Source organism: Ceratotherium simum, chromosome 16 (genome assembly GCF_057802395.1).
Source record: "Ceratotherium simum simum isolate JZ-2026a chromosome 16, ASM5780239v1, whole genome shotgun sequence".
NCBI classification, from domain to species: domain Eukaryota; kingdom Metazoa; phylum Chordata; class Mammalia; order Perissodactyla; family Rhinocerotidae; genus Ceratotherium; species Ceratotherium simum.
In genome coordinates, this window is record NC_141915.1 from 29,271,811 (window position 1) to 29,292,426 (window position 20,616).

Below are 20,616 nucleotides of genomic sequence, written 5' to 3' on the forward strand. Positions count from 1 at the left end.
GCTGGCGGGAGGGGGCAGGGCCAAGCGAAGGCCGGGGGGATCGAGAACGGGGTGGGAAAGCCAGGCTCTGCGGGGCGAGGCCCAGGGCCCGGGCGGGGGCGATGGAGGAGACGCTGCTCTCCACCCCCATCAACCCCAACAACTTCCCCGCCAAGCTGTGGCGGCTGGTGAACAGCCCCCGGTACCGCTCGATCCGCTGGGACGGCCGCGGCGAGGGGCTGCTCATCGACCAGCCTCTCTTCGAGGCCGAGCTGCTGAGCCCGCCGGGCGCGGGGGCCGGGGCCGGGGGCGGCAGCGTCGGGGGCGCCGGGGCAGAGCCCGAGCTCTTCAAAACCACCAACTTCACCAGCTTCATCCGCCAGCTCAACCTCTACGGCTTCCGCAAGGTGGTGCTGGGCGGGCCGGGCGCGGCGGGGCCCGGGCCGGGGCCGGGGGGCGGCGGGCCGGCGGGCGACGGGCCGCTCCACCACTTCCACAGCCCGCACTTCCGCCGCGACCAGCCGCAGCTGCTCGTGCACCTCAAGAGGCTCACCAGCGCCAACAAGGCCAAGCTGGCGGCCGGCCTGGAGGTGCCCTGCCGCCCGCCCAACCGCTTCCAGAGGCTCCTCATCACGTCGGCCTCCGCCTCGGCCTCCACCTCGGCCTCCACCTCCCCGCTGCAGCACCAGGAGCCGCCGCCGCCCGCGGGGCCCCGGCCCGAGCCGCACGGTGAGTGCCATTGGGCCTCCGTGGCCCTCGCCCGCCGCAGGGCACAGGGGCGTCGGGCAGCGACCGCCACTTCCAAAGGCATTTTCGCACATCCGCCCCTTTGAGGTATCCGAAATGCCCCCGGGATCCCCTTTCTGCTGTGCTTCCCGGGAAGTAGGTCTCATCACCTCCATCGTTCTCACTGGCACCAGCACTCCCTTTCCACCAGTACCTCCTCTGGAGAGAGTCCGTAAACATTTAGTTCCTGCCATGTCCACTGGCAGCCAAAGGGACCTCTTCAGAGGCTTTCGCTCTGTTCTTCCTGGGCCCTTCTTGAACTCCAATCCACCATAGCCATTGCCTTCTTGAGACCCAGTCTCTCCACTTTGAACATCTAGAGTAAGGAGCTCTTTGTTGAAGCCCTGGGTCTAGACGAAACACGGAGGAGTCTCCTGTGCCCTAATGGGAAGCAGCAGAGGTGCTATACGGAGTGAGAATGTGCTGAAGGTCAAGGTAGGAAGGAACAAAGTCACAGCAAAGAAAACTTGGAAGGTTTATACCAACCAAGAGAAAGTGAACAAAGTACCTTAAGTGGAAGTTTGTCTTTGAGACATGCCATCTTCCACCCGTTGACACAGCTGAGAAATCTTGGAAGAAGTGTTCTTGGAAGAAGTTTCTTTAGAGCCTAAATAAGCATGTTCTAGGTTCCAAGTAATGTATAGAATGATAGACATTGTTTGTATATCTTAAGAGCAAAAGTATAATATTCTTTATTGTTTACCAGATATTGTTCCTATATAGAATAAATTGGTTAAACATTTCTTTCATTGTAGCTAATTAGAGCTGATGCTTACTTAGGTGTTGTGGTTAGACAAACATAAGACAAAAATGGTTTTCTTTATAGCTGTCAAGTTGTAGTTAAAGAGAATTTTAGAAAGCTCACATTTACAGCCTTTAAATTTTTCATTCGCTACAATATTTCAGTATTGAAAAAACTTTGTATGTATAAATGTATATTTACTAAAAGTTGAAAAACTCTCTGTGATAGAAAATTATTTTATAAACTTGCTTTCTGATGTTCTTCCCCTTCTTCCAGGAAGGTGAGGGTGGCAATATTCCCTTTCTCTGTTTAAAGAGTCCATGATATGAAGCAGTATACCAAGAAAGCAACAGGATATAATAATGAGAATTCATTCTTTACCTTCAACTAGGAGAGCAATAGAAACATTTTCAGTATGTTAACGTGGATTTAACATAAAGATGTCTGGGTTATTTTTCAGTTATGGAAAACTTTTTAAATATACAAATAAAAGCAACACTATGTTCAGTTTAACCGAGGCCCGGGTTTAGGAATGAGGTAGCACTTTGTTCATTTGGAATTGAGAAGATAACGGATTAGGTTGTGTTTCTGTGGAGTTTAGAAGATAAGGGATTAGGTTAGAGTTCTAGTAACAAGTTGGAAAAATAGCAGTGGCATAGGAATGTTCTAAAGGAATTCTAAAGGAATATTAAGCCACTTCCATGCGATGGCCATTGATTTTGATGGGGAATCCGATGTGGAAAGGCAACAGAGACAATACCATGGCATACGTTTGGCAGAATCTCTGACAAGGATATTTGTTTTTTCAGGTTGTGTTATCTGGTGGGCATAAGGAGAAAAGACTGGAAAATATGTTCTTCGGAAAAATAGGATAACCATTTCAAACAAAGAGACATATATATATACATACATAAAAATCAACTCTTGCTCACTTTTTTCTTTTCTCTGATTTTCTTTTTCCCTCACCTATCTTAAACCTAGTTGTGTTCTAAGGATAGAGTCCATTTTAATAGAGGAAATACAGGGACTATCTATGTTCTGATTTTCTTCACTTATAGTTCAGTTGGTCAGCATTTTAAAGATTATTTATTAAAAATTATAAATTTAATTCATACTTTTTCAGTATAGATAATACATTAATCCATATATACCTAGATTATTGTAGTTTTCATGCATTTCCTGTTTTTTACCATTCTACCTGTTAGTGTATGCAGAAGGTATGTCAGGTGTGGATTGTCTACACCATAGGCTTGGTTCACTAGGGACTTGTGTTACTGGTTTGGGTGGAATGTAATTCTGAGTTCAAGAATGCTGGCCTAACTTTGCTTTAATTCCGTGTTCTGAGTCCTTGGCTCTTCTGTTTTTCCTCACTTAATTTTTATTCTGCTTGAATCTTGCCTTGGTTATATGCTTGACTACACTGCTACTTCTTAGTTTCCATTTTGTTTTCTGTGTTCTACTTCAGCTTATTGTTTGAATACTCTATCTCTTTTACAGTAGAATCTTCTATTTTAGGACCTAGTTTTTTTATCTAGATCCATTGAGCCAGCTGTCTTGTTCACCTTAGGAGAATGTAAGGATCACGTTTTTCTTTTTTTTTGTTTGTCTACTTTTGTTATTTTGTTTTTAGTAGCAATTTATTTTACAACATTTGTTAAAACCTCCTAAACTAAGTAACAAGTCTGTGCAGTAGATAATCTGTCTTTTCCTGGGGATACCAAGCTCTCAAGAGGCAAGTTTTGGGCAAGAGGCAAGTTCTTTCCTGGGGGTTAATTAGCTCAGATTCACTTATATAGAAGGAATAGAATCTTTAAAAACAGAAATCCATCCTGCCTTTCATTTCCAGAATTCAGAATTTAAACTTTGTCTAATCCATCTTAAAGATGTTCTGAAGACATGCAGGTGATATTCGGTAAAGTTGATCAGAATAGAACCCTATGAGGTGACTCTTAATCAGAAGAATAAATAAGAGCTGAACATGTTTTAGTTCTTTATTTTAAAAAATAAACAAATTTAAAGGAATGCCCTTCTAATCCTAACAGTCTTCTTATGTTAGCAACATCTAAAGTATATAAATATTTGGCCATCAGTCAAAGATTATCATGAGAGAAGTAGAATTTATATTTTAACTCAGATATAAACCAGAATTTGAGAAATCAAGGTACAAAATTCTTTAATTAGCTGCTTAAGTTATTGACAATCTGAAAATTCATCCACAGCCTAACCCGGTAGAGGGTAGAAGAAGGATTAGTGAGCTCTTGCACACGGTAGCAATATGTAGTTTTAGCATGTGAAGCATCCAGGGAAAAATGAAGTGATGGGTAGTTTGGGACCTCAGAGACACCTGTCATGAAAAGCAAAAACTGTTTCTTTAGATATTAAAACAAAGGATTGTCAGTGGTGAGTTCAAAGTGTATAGGCATATGGAATTGCTAGTCAGGTATTGTTAAAACGATTTAAAGTACTTTATAAAAACAATAAAGTACTTTAAAGGAAAAAAGGAAGAGTAGTTTTTAAGAGGTGTATCATTTGAATACATTCAATTTTTTGAACTAAGATTTTTTTCCCATTAGATTTAGAGCTCTTGATTTCCAGGGCTCCAGAATGTGTGTATATATATGTATGTGTGATTTGTTTATTTGTGACATTAGTGTTTTATTCTTTTTTTTTTAATTTTTATTATTTTTTAAAGAGTTTACTTGAGCAAAAATGGATTTGAATCAGGCAGCGCCAAACCAGAAGTGGTTAGGAGCACCCCCTAATGCTTTATCTTTAGAGGAAATTAAACACCATAGAAATAGAATGAAAGATGTGTAACATGTTGAATGGATTTACAGTTTAAATATTTGGAAAGGTAGGTGTTTGAGTGCTGTTTTTCACCTTGTGGTTTAACAGATGATAGCACATAAATTAGACTTTCCCTCTGTTTTGTGGATTAGTTCAATAAAACAAATTGAAAGGAATTTGTGAACCATATAATTTAATACATAAAGCCCTCCCTAGGAATAAATTAGGTTAGCTATGTTTATGTTCAAGAACCACATTCTATAAAATAAGTCCAGCTTGCAACATTTATATTTTTCTTTTCCTCATTACATAGTATTGCCCTTTCTCTCTCTTCCTCATCTCCACTTTTTAATTTGTTTCTAGCTTGCTAGAGAGGAGAAAAGCAAATATCAGAATCTCTGGGCCTGGGTATGTGGATTTTTAACAAACTCTCCAGGTGATTCAGATGTAAATCAGTGTTTGAGAGCCACTGACATCTAGGAGTATCTAGAGATACTCTGAGGAAAAAAAGACAATGGAGAATTATTGATTGATATAAAGAATGAAGAAGAGAACTAAGTCAGAATTTTCAAGCCTGACTTTTCTACAAAGATTATCATTAAAAAAAAAATTGAAATGGAGCAAAGAACATTTAATTTCTTTTTGGTTTGTGTTATAAATTTTATTTCTTCCACACGTATTTCTTTTATATATATGGTTGAGTGCTTATTTTCATGCCTATTATTAAGGTTCCTAAATGATTTGAAAGACTGAATGGAATTTCTTAAACTTCTGGGAAGTAGTTTACAGATTGGAAAAATCTGGGTCAATCAGTTGAGGTAAAAGGTAAGATGACTGAATCAGCTATAAAAGACTTTTAACACTGAATATTTTATTTAACATTAGAGTTTGGCCACTTTGTCTCTTATGACAGTCGTATTGAGAACCAAACAAAAGTTTATTTGATTATTTTATCGCATTACATGTGTAATCTCATTCTGGTATCTGAATTTGTTTTTATCAAAACTAAATTTCTGTTGTGTTAAAAATGGCTGAGAACTAACATCTTCATAGGTGAAGAGTAGAGTTTATTTTGTGACTTTTGGTTTACTACGTCTGGTTGTGTAATGTAAAATTAGTAAATGTGTTCTTCCTCTTTTATGCAGGACCAGTGGCTGTAGGACAATTCCACCGGTCATTCCGGCGAGATAGTTTGTCTCCTTACTCCTACGTATCAACTTCATCTCACAACCACAGTACTTTCCCTCTGAAAGGTTTAGATCGGACCCCGATTCCTCCTAGAACATGGCAGAACTCCCTTGGAATGCACCCAGGACAAGTGGAAACATCTCCCACTTTTTCAGATAAAGGGGTTCCATTTCCTGTACTGCAGAGGTTTCCAACTGAGGTTACCTATACCTTGCAGCCCAGCGCCACATCCGTACATGTTCAGCAAGGTCCTCAAACAATGGTCAGCTCCTCCCAAAAATATAGTAACTACACACCCTCAGCGCAGTACTCCCAAGCCTACTATCCAACAGGTATGAGAAATTCAAGTTGGTTGACTTCTCTTAAGGTACTTTATAATGAGCATTTATAAATGCATTTCTGTATGCTTAAATAAAAATAGGAATCTGCGCCTAAGAAATGTCAAAGTTTTCTCATCAGGACCTATTTTTAAGCAATATATAAAATTTCATCGTGTTCTTAAGGATTATGAAAATTCTGTTGGTGCATACAGGTGTATGTTTTTAGCGAAACTTTTGTATCTTCAAAATGTGCCCTAGTCATGAAATTAAGACTTACTACACCAGAACCTTGCCGTAACTCTGCCCTTGGTGCAGTAGGTTTTTTAAAAAAAATTTGTATGCATATTATATATTTTATACTTTTTAACTTTATGGGTGAGATTACCTCATAATGAAATCATTTTAGTATCTCAGTAATGAAGTTTAATAAAACAGCGTATTCTCCATCATTTAAAGCTAAATTATATTCTTTTAGTAAAAACGTGATGGTGTTTTGACAGTGTGGTCCCTAGGAGTAGCAGAGAAGGAGAACCTGGCAATGACAGCTGACCTAGAGCTCAACCAAGGGCGTTGAAGACATACCGGTAGATCTCCCACTAATTGGGAATCCTTACCATAGTGACCATCTGTTTAGCTTCTCGGTTGGTGGGGGGAGGGATGTCTTTTTTGCAGGTAGAGTACATTTTTGCAAGATAATAGCCTTAACATTTCATTCAAATGTATTTTCTATTTTGCAGAAGCACGATAGCGGTGCTGTGTGTTTCATCATATAATGTGCTTTACACAGAGTGATGAAATGGGGCAATAGAAACAAGGCAAGGGTCAAGGCTTTCAGAAAAGACCAGAGAGAGAAGAAAGGGGCATTTCTTTGCCCTATGAATTAAGACTCTCAGAATATTAATTTTCTCAGATATGTTGATACGGAAGCAATCTCTAGAGATATTTTGTTAGACCAGTTCTCCCAGGCAGGGTGAAATCAAAAGCTAAAATAAGTGGAAGGAATTTAAATTAGATAAGGGAATTAAATAATTTGTTGTAAAAGTTGTATATCTCGTAACTGTTCTATTTGTGGCAGTACTCACTATTTTCTAGCTGTAACATCCAACTATATTCTTTTACTATTGGCTCATTGCAGTCTATCTGAATATAGCAGTAAAAGGGATTGCTTTATTTTCCCAAAGCATTTAAGTTTAATAATATTAAAATAATAAAACCAGAGTTTAAATTAGGTTGGGTCTTATGGATTTTAGAGCTGCTGCTGTGTTGGTGGATGGAGTTGAAAACGAAAAGGGGAAGGAATTATATGGAGTAAGGATGATTTAGCACTTTTAATCATTTGCCTATTAGAAGTTAAAAAAATTTTTTTTTTACCTTCTTATATAGAAAAAGGTTGAGGCTTAGTATTTTTGCAGATTTTTAGGTACTTCTTTGAAAAACAAAAATGTCTATGTGATCTTTAAAAATAGAAGATGACTAATTTCATGTTGTAAGTTATATATCTTATGTATAGCAACAAATAGGGTCAGGTTTTTATGAATAAAGAGTTTAATCCAATATTTTAATAAACAAATTAGGCATTGCTATCTATATTAAAATTTTGGCTGCATTCCATGTATGCACAGAGTATATACATAGAGAGAGAGACAGTCTGTGTCTTCCTTAGACTTGCTTTACATTCTGGAGCCTATCAACTGAACAATACCCCTACCACCCTCCTTTTACCCATAAATGTTTCTCTTTCCTAACCTCCCTCCTCAAACTACTAAAGACTCAAAAGCTTCTGGGGAGTTGAAATTTGGAAGGACTGCAGCAGAGAGATGTAGAAATGTGCTTGGCCTTCCAATTTGGAGTTTTGGAGGCATTTTCCTATGGACGTATTAGATCTAGTGGTTAGGTTCTATATTACTATTAGTCCTACACTTAAGATGGTTACAGTCTGGCTTAGGAGCCAAACCAGCCTGTATGATGTTGTTTCTCTGGGAAAATGTATTCCACAGTCCCAACAATCCTCTTGGAAACTCCTAGTTCTAAGTTTTATTAGAACCATTTATGTATTATTTACCAGAAAACACTACAAATAGTTAATATTATTCATTCATTATAGAAATACTGTTTGTTAAATTATTATGATTTAGGATATGTTTTAAAAATATTTTATATTAGCTTGGATGTAAATTTATAAATTGAAAGTTGTTTCCAAGAGTTCAGGGTAAGGACTAGGAAAGAGACATTAAAAAAACAAGTAAGTGCTGCTGATGTTTTGATAGTGTACAGTGCATATGAAATAGAATCTTGTGTTACCTGAATTTTTGTTTTGTTTTCTTTAATAGGGATAATTGAAATGACTATAAAGTTTCTGAGGTTATGAGAATAAGAAATCTCATGATGACTTCTGAAACATAGAGTAGTTCTATGATATAATGTAGGCAAAACTGCTTTGAACATTCTGAAGTACTATATAAATAAAAAGTTGTATTGTTAAATATTAAAGACCTGATATGGAAAAGAAAGTGCCATAAAAACACTGTTCAAGTACTTAATTTCTCCAAATTTTGGGTGAAGGAAGCAAAAAGTAGTGAGCGATTTAACCAATATTTAGTGAGTACCTGTTTATGAAGAGCGTTACAAATGACTTTCCCAAAGTTAAATAGAATATCATTCTCAGAGGCAGGATAGTAATCACTCCCAAATCCGGCTCTCTAAGTCCTAATAAAGTAACTAATTTTGGAATAATGGTCATACTTGAATCCTTTCAAAGTGAACTCTGTGAGTTGAGGTGTGGATCAAATTTTAGTAAAAAACAACACCCAATTTTATTTAAAAATTAGTTATATTGAAAATAAACTTGGATCTGGTCTTCAAAGAGTAAAACCAGTAACTTTTGAATTTTGTAATATTTCATAAATTATTAATTTCTCTAGTAAAGCCAAACATTGAACCTAAAAATTATCAGACTGACTCATAAAATGACTCATCTGAATCATTTCTTTCATTTGTCATTCCTCTCTTGAAGCGTCTGTTTTCTTTGCCTAGCTCATTTACATTTTTTCCGCTCTTATTATTCCTTCAAAGACAAAATGTTGTAGATCCAGTATTAGTTGACTATTTAGTCTTGCCCTATCTTGAATTCAATTTTTTTCCTCTGATGTTATTTTTGCAGTGTGCTACTGTAATAATTTCCCTTTTTTATGAAAAATTTCATTTTAGACTTTTTAATTTTACTCATTCTCTCTATCTTTGAACATAAGAATATTCATATATTCATATTTATGTATAGAGAGAGTCCTGTATTGAGGAATTGTTTTCCTTTGACTAATGTTATAGTGCTGAATTGACTCAAAATCTACTTTGCCTTTTTTTTTCAAAGTTCAATTTTAAGCTCAAAGCAATGGTTAGCGATTTGTAACTGCCCTTCATCTCATATTTTATTTAACAAATATTTATATAGCAATCACTATGACCAGGTACTGTTCTGAGTACTTTTCAAATATTAATTCATTTAATCCTCACAACAACTTTATAAGATAGGGGATGTAATTATCCTTATTTAATAGATTAGGAAACTGAAGATAGGCCTCGGCAACAGACCCAGGCAAACTGACTCAAAAGTCCATTCTTTTGGCTTTCGTGCTTTGCTGCCTGCCTACCTCTCGTACAAAGAGGGACTTTTTGCTTTGTTTTGTTCTGTTTTTCTTTTGAGAGACTCTTTCCTGGTATATCTCTTCCCCAGAGTTAGTTACTCCCAGTTGGAGTAGACAACAGAGATTGGTGGAGGGGCCTACCCTTCTATGCTGCTGGTGGCAGAGGGACTGCCCTGGGTTATTGACTCACCTTGCTCAAGGGGAAAGAACATACTCCAACTGCTAGAGTGGGAGGTCCAGTTGGGACCTCTGAGGAGTGGGGCTGCCTCTAATTCATTTCAGTATCCCTCTACACCTAGTGTAGTGCTTGGCTCTGATGGGCCCTTAGGAAATAATTTATTGAATAGTATGAAATAATTCTAGTCTCAGCTTCGCAGTTAGTCATCCAACGTGACCTTCAGTGGATTATTTCATGTTAGCCTCAATTTCTCTTTCTATAAAGTGACAATAATAGTTTGGGTCAGGGATTAATTGAATTAATGTATGTGAATGGACTTTATAAAATTTAAAACACTATTTACATATAAAAGATAAAATATTTTAGAAGCTGTCTTTCAAATGAGCCTAGATAGTAACACTTTAAAGCCTAAATAAAGTAATTTGTAAGAATATATACTTCCCCCCAAGGTAACATATGATATTTTAATTTTTTATTGAAAAATATAGTATCATTATTTAAAAATTTTTCTGAATTGACTCTGGCAAAAAGGGTTGCATATTATTGTTTTAAAGTACATTTAAGGGGCCCGCCCGGTGGCTCAGTGGTTAGGTGCGTGAGCTCCGCTTTGGCAGCCGGGGTTCGCGAGTTTGGATCCCAGGTGCGCACAGATGCACCGCTTGTCAAGCCATGCTGTCGCAGCGTCCCATGTAGAGTGGAGGAAGATGGGCACGGATGTTAGCCCAGGGCCAGTCTTCCTCAGCAAAAAAGAGGAGGATGGGCATTGGATGTTAGCTCAGGGCTAATCTTCCTCACACACACACACACACACACACACACACACACACACACACACACACACAAAGTACATTTAAATTCTAAAGATTTGATCTTTAGGCTTCTAATCCTACGTAATGTACATAAATATAGGATCTGGATTTATAAGAGCTTTTGAATGCTGTTACTCTTGTGCTCAGGTAGCTTGTATTGTCAGTTTCTGAAAAGGCTTGATTTTGTTCTTATGGAAAGAGGGACTTGGCATAGATACACCAGGAAGTTTCTTTAGGCACCAGAAGAAACTATGCAAAAGCACAGTTATTTTTGCCTTTCTTTTTATTGAGCTAAAATATATATAACATAGACTTTACCATTTTACCCATTTCTAAGTGTACAGTTCTGTGGCATTAAATACGTTTACATTGTACTAGCATCACCACCATTTATTTCCAGAACTTTTTCATCTTCCCCAACTGAAACTCCATACCCTTTAAGCACTAACTTCACATTCCCCTTTCCCCCCAGCTCTTGGCAACCACCATTCTACTTGCTATCTTGAAGAATTTGACAACTGTAGGAACCTCATATAAGAAGAATTATATGATATTTATCCTTTTGTGGTTGGCTTATTTCACTTAGTGTAATATCTTCAAGGTTCATTGATATTGTAGCATGTGTCAAAAATTTTCTTCCTGGCCGGCCCTGTGGCTTGGTGGTTAAGTGCGCGCACTGCAATGCTGGCGGCCCGGGTTCGGATCCCGGAACCCCGGGTGCGCATCGAGGCACCACTTCTCCGTCCATCCTGAGGCCGAGTCCCACATACAGCAACTAGAAGGATGTGCAGCTATGACATGCAACTATCTGCTGGGGCTTTGGGGGGAAAAAATAAAATAAATAAAATCTTTAAAAAAAAAAAAAAAAAAAAAATTTTCTTCCTTTTTAATGCTGAATAATTTTCTACTGTATGTATGTACCACATTTTGTTTATCCATTCATCTGTTGATAGACGCTGTGTTGCTTCCACCTTTAGATTACTGTTAATAATACTGCTATGAACATGGGTGCACAAATATCTGTTCTCCTTTCAGTTCTTTTGGGTATATACTCAGAAGATCTTTTCTTTACCTCACCATAAATGAGGAGATGTTGGGGTTCTCATTGCTATAGTAACTTATCTTGAAATTAAATTTGTTATTAGGATGTTTTTCCTTTTGAGCATTTATACTGGGTATTTTCTCACTGTTGACGCTGTACTATTCTAGAGTATATTCAAGTCTAAAACATTTAAATTATATATTTGAATTACCTCCATAGGATTAAGTATGTGAACTTGTTTTTCTAATCTATAGTGGAAATGAAAATTGTTACCTTTAGATAGTTTTTAGTAATCCTGGCTTTTTATTATTACCAGAATTGTTTTTAAAAATGTCATCAACTCTTATATTTATATCTGAAATAGAATTCTGTCCATTATTTTGAGTTTTTTATTCTATGTGCAATTTAATGCCTTAAGTGAACACTGCCATCAGGAAGACACTGGAAGATCTCTGTGCAGATGAAGATGTCTTAGGACGTGGTGATAAACTCAGTTTTATAGATGTTAGTGCTGTCATAATGCTTTCCTAATACACACTAGATTAATTTGTCATTTATTAAGCACACAGTTGCATTTCTATAGCTAGGTTTTCATATTCAATAAACTTACTAATACTTGCTTTGTTCTGTTTTGTTGACTATACAAAGTAGGACTGCACTGGTAAGGAAATAGCCATTGAGGAATCTTTTTGGATTATCTATTCAAGTCTTCCTTTTCTTCATGCAGGTACCTTTCTACCTTCTATATGTTACTGGACTCTTTAAGGACATTCACTATTTTGCTCTTTCCTTAGATACCACCAAATTACCTATCGACTATATATTAATATATTCTCTGTTGTATATTCTATTTTTCCAAGAAACTTACTTTAAAGTACACTAACAACTATTCAAAATGTGTAACCAATGGAGTTATAACATAGCAATATCAGAAAAATAAAGCTAATACCTTTCGTTGACTTATTTGTATTGAAATACTGTTTTATCGTGCCCTTGTGGGTGAAAACCTGCAGCTCCTGATTGAGACTTTTCCTGCCGCTAGGGGGCTAGGTTTTCTTAACTGTTAAAACTCTAGAAACAAGTCCCAGTTTTTTCAGAGTTTTGGCAAACTCTGCAGACCCCACCTTGCTGTTTTGCTCTTTGGATTTAACTTATTTCCCGGGATATTTATGCTTTCAAATATCCTGGGAAACCAAGTTCAAATCCAAAATATTTTAATTGTATATTTGAATAATCTCCAAAGGTAAAGTATAAGAACCTGTTTGCCTAACCTATATTGGAAGTGACAACAGCTTGAATTTTATGTGGCCATCTTAGTAATATCTGGCTTTTTTAATCACTTGAATATTAAAATGATATAATTCAGAAAACACCAACCCTTATCTTTGTATCTGAACTAGAATTCTGTCCATTATTTCCTTCCATGTGGAAAATTTAATGCCTTAAATTGCACGATATAATAAGAAAATATTTATTTCTAGTATACCTTTATGAACTTCTGACATTTTAAAAATCAGTAGTCAATGGAGAGATAGGGAAGCATTTCATTGAATTTTTATAATCTTTAGGCTAATTTGCTTTCAAAGGATTACAGAATCAGGTTATTTAATAAGTTTATTAGCACACTCAAAATATGAAAAATGTGAACATAAGAAAGTTGCCACCTCATAGTAAAGACACCTTAAAGATATTCATCAAGCGGAGTTCTAGTAAAATTCAAATGTGACATTTTAGGAAGAAGGAAAGATTTGGGAAGTATTTAGGTAGATTAAAGAGCACGTGCTTTAGAGTTTGATTACTGCCTCTGTCACTACCAGCTTTGTGACTTTTCCGCGAATTATCTAACATCTCTGAGCTTTAGTGTCCTTATTTTTGTAAAGTAATGTTAATACCTCATTCAATGTTGTTTGGATTAAATGAGGCAATATATGCAAAGCACCTAGTACTGTGCCATGGTAGGTGCTTAATAGATGTCATCCTCTGTTTAATCCAAAGGTGTGATGTTATAACTGATTCTCATTTGTCTGGAGAGTCTCTCTCTGGAAAAGAGGAGACTTAACCTATTATTAAGACTGCATTGGGGCTGGCCCCGTGGCTTAGCGGTTAAGTGCGCACGCTCCGCTACTGGCGGCCCGGGTTCGGATCCCGGGCACGCACCAATGCACTGCTTCTCCAGCCATGCTGAGGCTGCGTCCCACATACAGCAACTAGAAGGATGTGCATCTACTGGGGCTTTGGGGGGGGGGAAAAAAAAGACTGCATTGTAAGTATAACTATCACAGTACAAAGAATTCTATCTTTTCATGGTATCCTAACTATAAAGAGAAAGTTTGGAAAATGTATTTCTTAAGATAATAGCATGTTAACTATTTATGTGTTGATTGCTTACTGTATGCCAGTACTATTCTAAGTGCTTTATGCATATTAACTCATTCATTCCTCACAACAAACATGTTAAGGAGGTGCTGTTATTATCCCTATTCTAATAGGATGCAGAAACTGAGACCCAAAGAGATTAACCTTGCTTAAATTTATACACAGCTATTAAAATTTTGCAGCTGGGCTCCAAAGCCAGGCAGTCTGGCTCTAGAATCTGACTTCCTAACCACTTGTCTAAATGGTTAAAACATTTTTTGCATAGGTTTCACTGGATGCATTGTATAATGGTAGGAATGTTTGGAGAGTATTTCATACTTACTTTATCCTTAAAAACACACCCTCCTCCAAATGTTTGTTACTATTAAAATGATTGAGACAATTATTTTGGAACTCCAACTTTGTTCTGATATTTTCCACAAAGGAAACTACTTTTAATAAGAATAAATGTTTGGTTAGAAAGGTAACAATGTTTAGGTGCTAAAGAAATCATTTATAAAAGTAGACATGACCCTTTTAAATTAGTTATTTACCATGTTGTTTTCAACAAATAATAGCATCTAATTGGACTAAAGATATTTTGTTGCACCCACAAAGGAAAGCTTTTGGAATTTTTCCAAGTTGAAAGAGGGGAGCGCTTTGAGTGCTGTAGAGGTTTATTTTGTTTGACGGCTTTTCTATATTTGAATTTGTTCCAGCTGTGCTACAGTGCTGCTCTCCTTCTACCCACATGGACGCTCTCAGTAGTTGTGTCACTCCCACTGCCTCCTCCTATGCACACTGCAATTACTTCCAGGTAAGAGTCTTGGAACAATGGACATACTCTGTGCATCAGGTGCGATATTATTGGCCTTGCAAAATTTCAAAGTGTAATTTTATCTTAATGAGTAGCCAGAGGTGAGCTGCAGATTTTGCCCTCAGTTTTCTCAATTCTAAAGAAAGAGAGTTGATATAAATGATGTCTGAGGAGTCTTCTAGGCGTGCATTGTCCAATACAGTCAGCACTACCCATGTGTGGCTGTTTAAATTTAAATTAATTACAACAAAATTTAAAATTCATTCCTCAGTTACACTAGACGCATTTCAAGTGCTCTATAGTCTCATATGGCTAGTGGCTACCAAATTGTACATCATAGATAGAGCACTTTTCTGTCATTGCTGAAAGTTAGTTTTGAACAGTGCTGTTCTAGGCTCTTCCATGGTAAAATGAATACCAGATAAACTGTAAAAGTATGTAAGTCACCCAATGATAGGGTCTTCCAAAATGGTATGGATAATTAGGTTTTTTTAAAGGAAAAGGACAAATGATGTCAAAAATGAGAAATTTAAGTGGTAGTCCCCTTCAGCCCCCATGTTGTAAACACTGTACTTCTGTTATCTTGTCATTATTTACTAGGAAACAATTGCTTTGATTTAATGTTTTAGACTGCTATTTCTAGGATAAGATTAAATTCCATGCTTTGTATTTTTATGCTATGATTGTTTAAAGATTGGAATTATGTGTTTGCCTTTGATACCATGTAACCAAGATGCTTTCCACTCTTAAGAGAATATCTATAAAAGATAAAGAAAGAAAGAAAGAGGGGGCTCTAAGGCCAAAAAAAAAAAAAAAAGAGAGAGAGAATATCTTACCAGTGGCATTCCAGTACTCAAAAGAATGTTCCTTTTTTTTTTAGAGAAAATCTATATGGGAAGTCAAATTATAATCAGATTGTTGTTTGAAGAGTATAGAATCAGATCAAGAGGACTCAGTTGGACATTTTTAGTGGCAGATATCATCAAGCATGATTGTCCAGTCTGATCATCTTCACTGGGGGACACATCTGTCCCACAAATTAGATGCTCTCATTTGTGGATCCAGACACTCTCTCACCTGGATCATATTGGACATACTCGGACAGTGTTTATATCTTGATTACGTTTATGTTTTAAATAAGTCATTTAAAACATCTTTAAAGACCTTTCCTTACTACAAAGACAGAACATGTTCATTATAAGAAAATAGAGATAAGTAGACATAAAATTTTAAAATGGAAAAAAAAGTATCTCAGATGCCATTCTTTTTTTTTTTTTTAAAGATTTTATTTATTTATTTATTTTCCCCCAAAGCCCCAGTAGATAGTTGTATGTCATAGCTGCACATCCTTCTAGTTGCTGTATGTGGGACACGGCGTCAGCATGGCTGGAGAAGCGCTGCGTCAGTGCACTTCTGGGGTCCGAACCCCGGGCCGCCAGCAGCGGAGTGCGCGCACTTAACCGCTAAGCCACGGGGCTGGCGCATCAGATGCCATTCTTGAAATAAATGCTGTTAGTTTAGTTGGGCTGTAGGTGTTGGTGAGAGTGTGCATGGATGGTCAGTGTATTCTAAGCGTGAATAGCAAGAACTCTTGAGTCAGGCAAACCTGGGTTTGAAACCTGGCTCTGTCAGTTATTTCATTGTGACTTTGGGTAAATTACGAAGTTTCTCTGAACTTCAGTTTCTTCATTTGGAAATGGAGATTATCACATTTCATAGGCCTCTTGTGAGGATTAAATTAAATAATGTATATAAAGCACTTTGCCTGTGCTTGGCACATAGTAAGAACTCAATAACTGGTGCTATTGTAAAGTAGCTTGATACTTAAACCATTTAAATTTACGTTGTTTGGCATTAGTGTCCTTCAGGTTATTGACACAATGTTAGTAGTGTGTTTGGCAAAATCAACTCACTACATGTTTTATTTCATCATAACTCTTCTGTATTTTATGTTTATAATCTGAGATAATCAACAAACATTTATTGAATGCCTACTCCGTGCAAAGCTCTGTATTTGGCAGCATCAACTCATTACATGTTTTATTTAATCATTACTCTTCAGTATTTTATGTTCATAGCTTGAGATCATTTATCACCAAACATGTAATTGAATGCCTACTCTGTGCAAAGTACTGTGTGTAAGAGAATACATCTTACAGATATCAATCTAAAAGTGACAGCTATTTTTATTCTATTGTTTTATTATTAAAAATAATCTCAGGAATCAAAGGACATTCTATATTCCATCCATTTTTTCCCAGATCATTTGGAACAGAATATCAGTACCTCCCCCTGAATCTATAGAAGCATTGGTGGACTTGTGAGCATCCTGTATTTGAAATTTCCTTACTACATTCCGAGAACAGTATATGATAGATACAAGTGATGTTTTTGTCTGTCAACCTTTATGGAAGAATTTGGTATATAGACATTTTATTGGAAAATAGATATTTGGGTACTATAGCTTTTTGATTTTGTATACTTTAACCCTGAGAATTATTGGTCCATCCCTGTATTAAACTTAGCATAGTGGTTGACATGTAATGGTTGCTAAGTAAATGTTAACAATAGAATTGAAACTACCATTGCTGAGAAGTTGATTGGCATTCAAGTTTTTTTAGTGAGCTTTAGTTTAAATTTAATCTGTGTTTAGCATTATCAGCCTATCATGTTGTTGCTTTCCTCCTTAATCTCATATTTGATTTTCTATCCAAACAGTCCTATTTTCTCTTTTCCCAGAATCCTCCAATGCAATCCTCCTATCCAGTTGAATTTCTGCCTTCTAATTGGCCTTGCAGTGCTACTGATGAAAATAAAAAGACAGAAGTAAACCTAGAGGCTGTTTTTCAAATAGTAGATGAATTGCATTCCTCTCCTAAATTGGAGATGGTAAAGGTGGAGCCTGTTGAGAATCAGTGCCCAACATCTCAGTCTAACAGAGGCCAACATATTCTAGCTAATTCAAACAACAGCAATCCATCTTCCACAAGTCAGGCTAGCCAGCTGGAGCCACTTACTCCTGTAGGCTCAGATATTACGTCTTTTGTGGTTGGAACAGAACAAGCAATTACCTGCTCTCTACCACAGTCACCTGAGTACATCTATACCATCCACACAGCTCAGCCTCTTGAAAATACTACAATGCAGGAATCTGCAGCTATCCAGCAAGCTCATGTCAAACTGAAGGAGCGGCTAAGTCATAATCCATCTCCAACTTCAGTAGTATTTGTGCAGGAAGGGCTACCGTTCAGCACACACCAGGTAAGGGGCAAAGAAAAAATCCTAATAAAGTTCAAAGTACCTAGTGCTTTTTGCTAAGGACTGTTCTAGTGGAGAGTTTGTCCAGAGTTTATTTCGGTTTATTCCAGTTCATTATGCTTTCCAGAAGGATCATGTCCCAGTGGTTCTGCACACAAGATTCAGAAAGAAGTAACCTTAACCCCCAGGCATCCTTTTGTTATGTTATGGTCTGAAGTCAGCCTCTAGAGAGGCAGTCTGATTGAGCATTGTGGTATAAGACTTATTTTCATGTTAAAAGCATCCCTTGAATTTTGCTTCCTGTCCTAATTTGGATGGACTAGGTGTGCCTGGCTGATTAAATTCCACTACTCAGGAGGGATGGTTTATCTCCCAGATAATATCAGGACTTTCCTAGTCATCTGTAGCATGGAGGTAAGGAGATGGTTGGAGGTCTTTTCATACTTTCTTACAGCATTATTGAATTCTGATTTGACTTGTGAGCCTACTGTGTTTGAATTTCCTTACTAATATCTGCATTCCTAAAGCAGAACTCTGACTCTAGCTTGAGACACATACTCTGAAGGCAGAGAATAATTCTTTTATTGCTGCTAGTTTATGACCAGAAAATGAATAAACTTTGGTTCTAAATAAAAGTACATCCAAATTAAAATCACTTTTTGTGAATTGATAAGTATTTTTTGTCTACTTTTAATTTTTTTCTTCATCTTAGCCTGATACATATATTTTTTCATTTTGGATTTTTGTTTCTTTAATGGAACTGAAAATATCTTTATTGTTAGAGATCCCCAAGGTAACTTTTTGGCAGTTTTTTTTAAATGCATTTTTTATCTCTAATTTTAGATCCAAATGTCTTAAGGTGCCTATCAGCTCATTTCCTTTTGAGCCCAACTGTTAAGACCCAGTATAAGTTAAAATAATATTATAAATTCCATAGACCCAAAGATAGGCCTATTATGTTTCAAGTATGCCTGTGAAAAGAACACAGAATTTGTCTTTGTTCCTTCATAGTCACATCCAAAATATTAGATTTCGTACCTTAAAATTGCATTCACACAGTTACTTATTCTTTAAAAAATATATTTGGACATCACAACTTTTTTTTTTCTGAGGAAGATTGGCCCTGAGCTAACATCTGTTGCCAATCCTCCTCTCTTTCTTTTTTTCTCCCCAAAGCCCCCAGTACATAGTTGTATATCCTAGTTGTAGGTCCTTCTAATTCTTCTATGTGGGACACCGCCTCAGCATGGCTTGATGAGCAGTGAGTAGGTCCGCGCCCAGGATCTGAACTGGCGAACCCTGGGCTGCTGAAGTGGAAATGCACAAACTTAACCACTATGCCATCGGGCTGGCCCCTGAACATCACAACTTTTGAAAGCTATGTTTTTAACTTCTAGCTTTATTTTATTATGTAGTTTATTTTAAAATAAATTCATAAAGAAAATAGAGTGTTTCAGAAGTTGGTCACCTTGATGAAGGGATTTGACATTCCAAAGGAAACTTAGGAACTCCAAGAAAGAAACTCATGTCTCATAAGCAGGGCCTAGATTTTATAGGGCTGAAGCTTATACAGTTATCATGGCCTCTTTAAGACAAAGAATACAAAATTAGTAGAATAAAATGTCCACAACCCCACTGACAGCATCCAACGGGATTATGCCTGTGGCCATTCCAATATCACAAACAGGAGGGGAAATCTGGTGGAAGGGATGCTGGAGTGGAAGAAGATAGTGGTCTTAACAATTGTAAATTTGTGTGTGTGTGAATTTTACCAAAAAAAAAAAAAAATCAACAAGCTTCATGGTGAATCTTCCTCTGATCATAAGTAAATGTTTTTAGCTCCATATACATTTCAATGGTTTGTGTATGGGGAAATATACATCTTACTACTGGATGTTCAGATTAGCTCAACAAAATCAAAGGTAGTATCATTCATAAGGATGAAAAGCCTTATAAGCATGTTTGTTAGATCATGTTTCTATAATAGAACTCCTCTGATAAAATATCTTAACTTTTAGTAGATATTTGGGGGAAATTCAGAATAATGAGTGGGTTTAATATTTTAGGTGGATGCCAGTATAAAATGCCAGACCAATCCAGCTGAGAATATCTTGCCTTCAGAACAGATGGGATTCCTAATTTCAGAAATGGGGCCTGCTAGCAAGCCTAGTAAAGACACAGGTTTATCCACTCCAGTCAGATACAGAGAGCTAAGAAGCAACTCACAGCAAGGAAAGTCCCCTGGTAAGGATTATTGTGCTCTAGAATGCTAGAAGTAGAACCATGATGTAGAATTAATATATGAACAACAGTTTTTCTGGGTATTCATTTATTATTCATAATTGTATTATACTTATCATATTGCTGTTTTACATAACTGTAATTTTAACTCTATATTTTTTCTTAATTATCCTTGTAAAGAATGTAAAAGTTATTTTACTAATATTGCAGGTAAGAATTTGGGCTTTGGAAAAGGTAGAACATATTAAGTAAAAGCAAAAGTATTTGGGTTGTTTAATTTGGAGAAGGCAAGGGTGAAGGGTGATTTGGTAACTGCTTCAGATGTCAAAGAGTTTGTAATTATAGTCTTATTAACAGCCTATAGACAAGAGGGAATGTGCTTAAACTGTGGCAGAAAAAAATGAGATAGACATTAAAGAAATTATCCTGAGCACATTATAAAGATACTATAAAGTATGACTTTGTGAGATAGA

General features: G+C 37.0%; 1 protein-coding gene across 1 annotated transcript in view; it reads left to right on the forward strand.

Moving 5' to 3' along the window:
- Positions 1 to 101: 101 nt before the first annotated feature.
- The window catches only part of HSF5 (heat shock transcription factor 5), a 38,571-nt gene continuing 18,056 nt past the window's right edge, over positions 102 to 20,616 (forward strand). The window contains exons 1-5 of the mRNA XM_004434893.2: positions 102 to 708; positions 5,440 to 5,814; positions 14,547 to 14,644; positions 17,384 to 17,905; positions 19,969 to 20,146. Of these exons, the coding sequence (XP_004434950.2) occupies positions 102 to 708; positions 5,440 to 5,814; positions 14,547 to 14,644; positions 17,384 to 17,905; positions 19,969 to 20,146 (1,780 nt within the window). The remainder of the gene's footprint in view (positions 709 to 5,439; positions 5,815 to 14,546; positions 14,645 to 17,383; positions 17,906 to 19,968; positions 20,147 to 20,616) is intronic.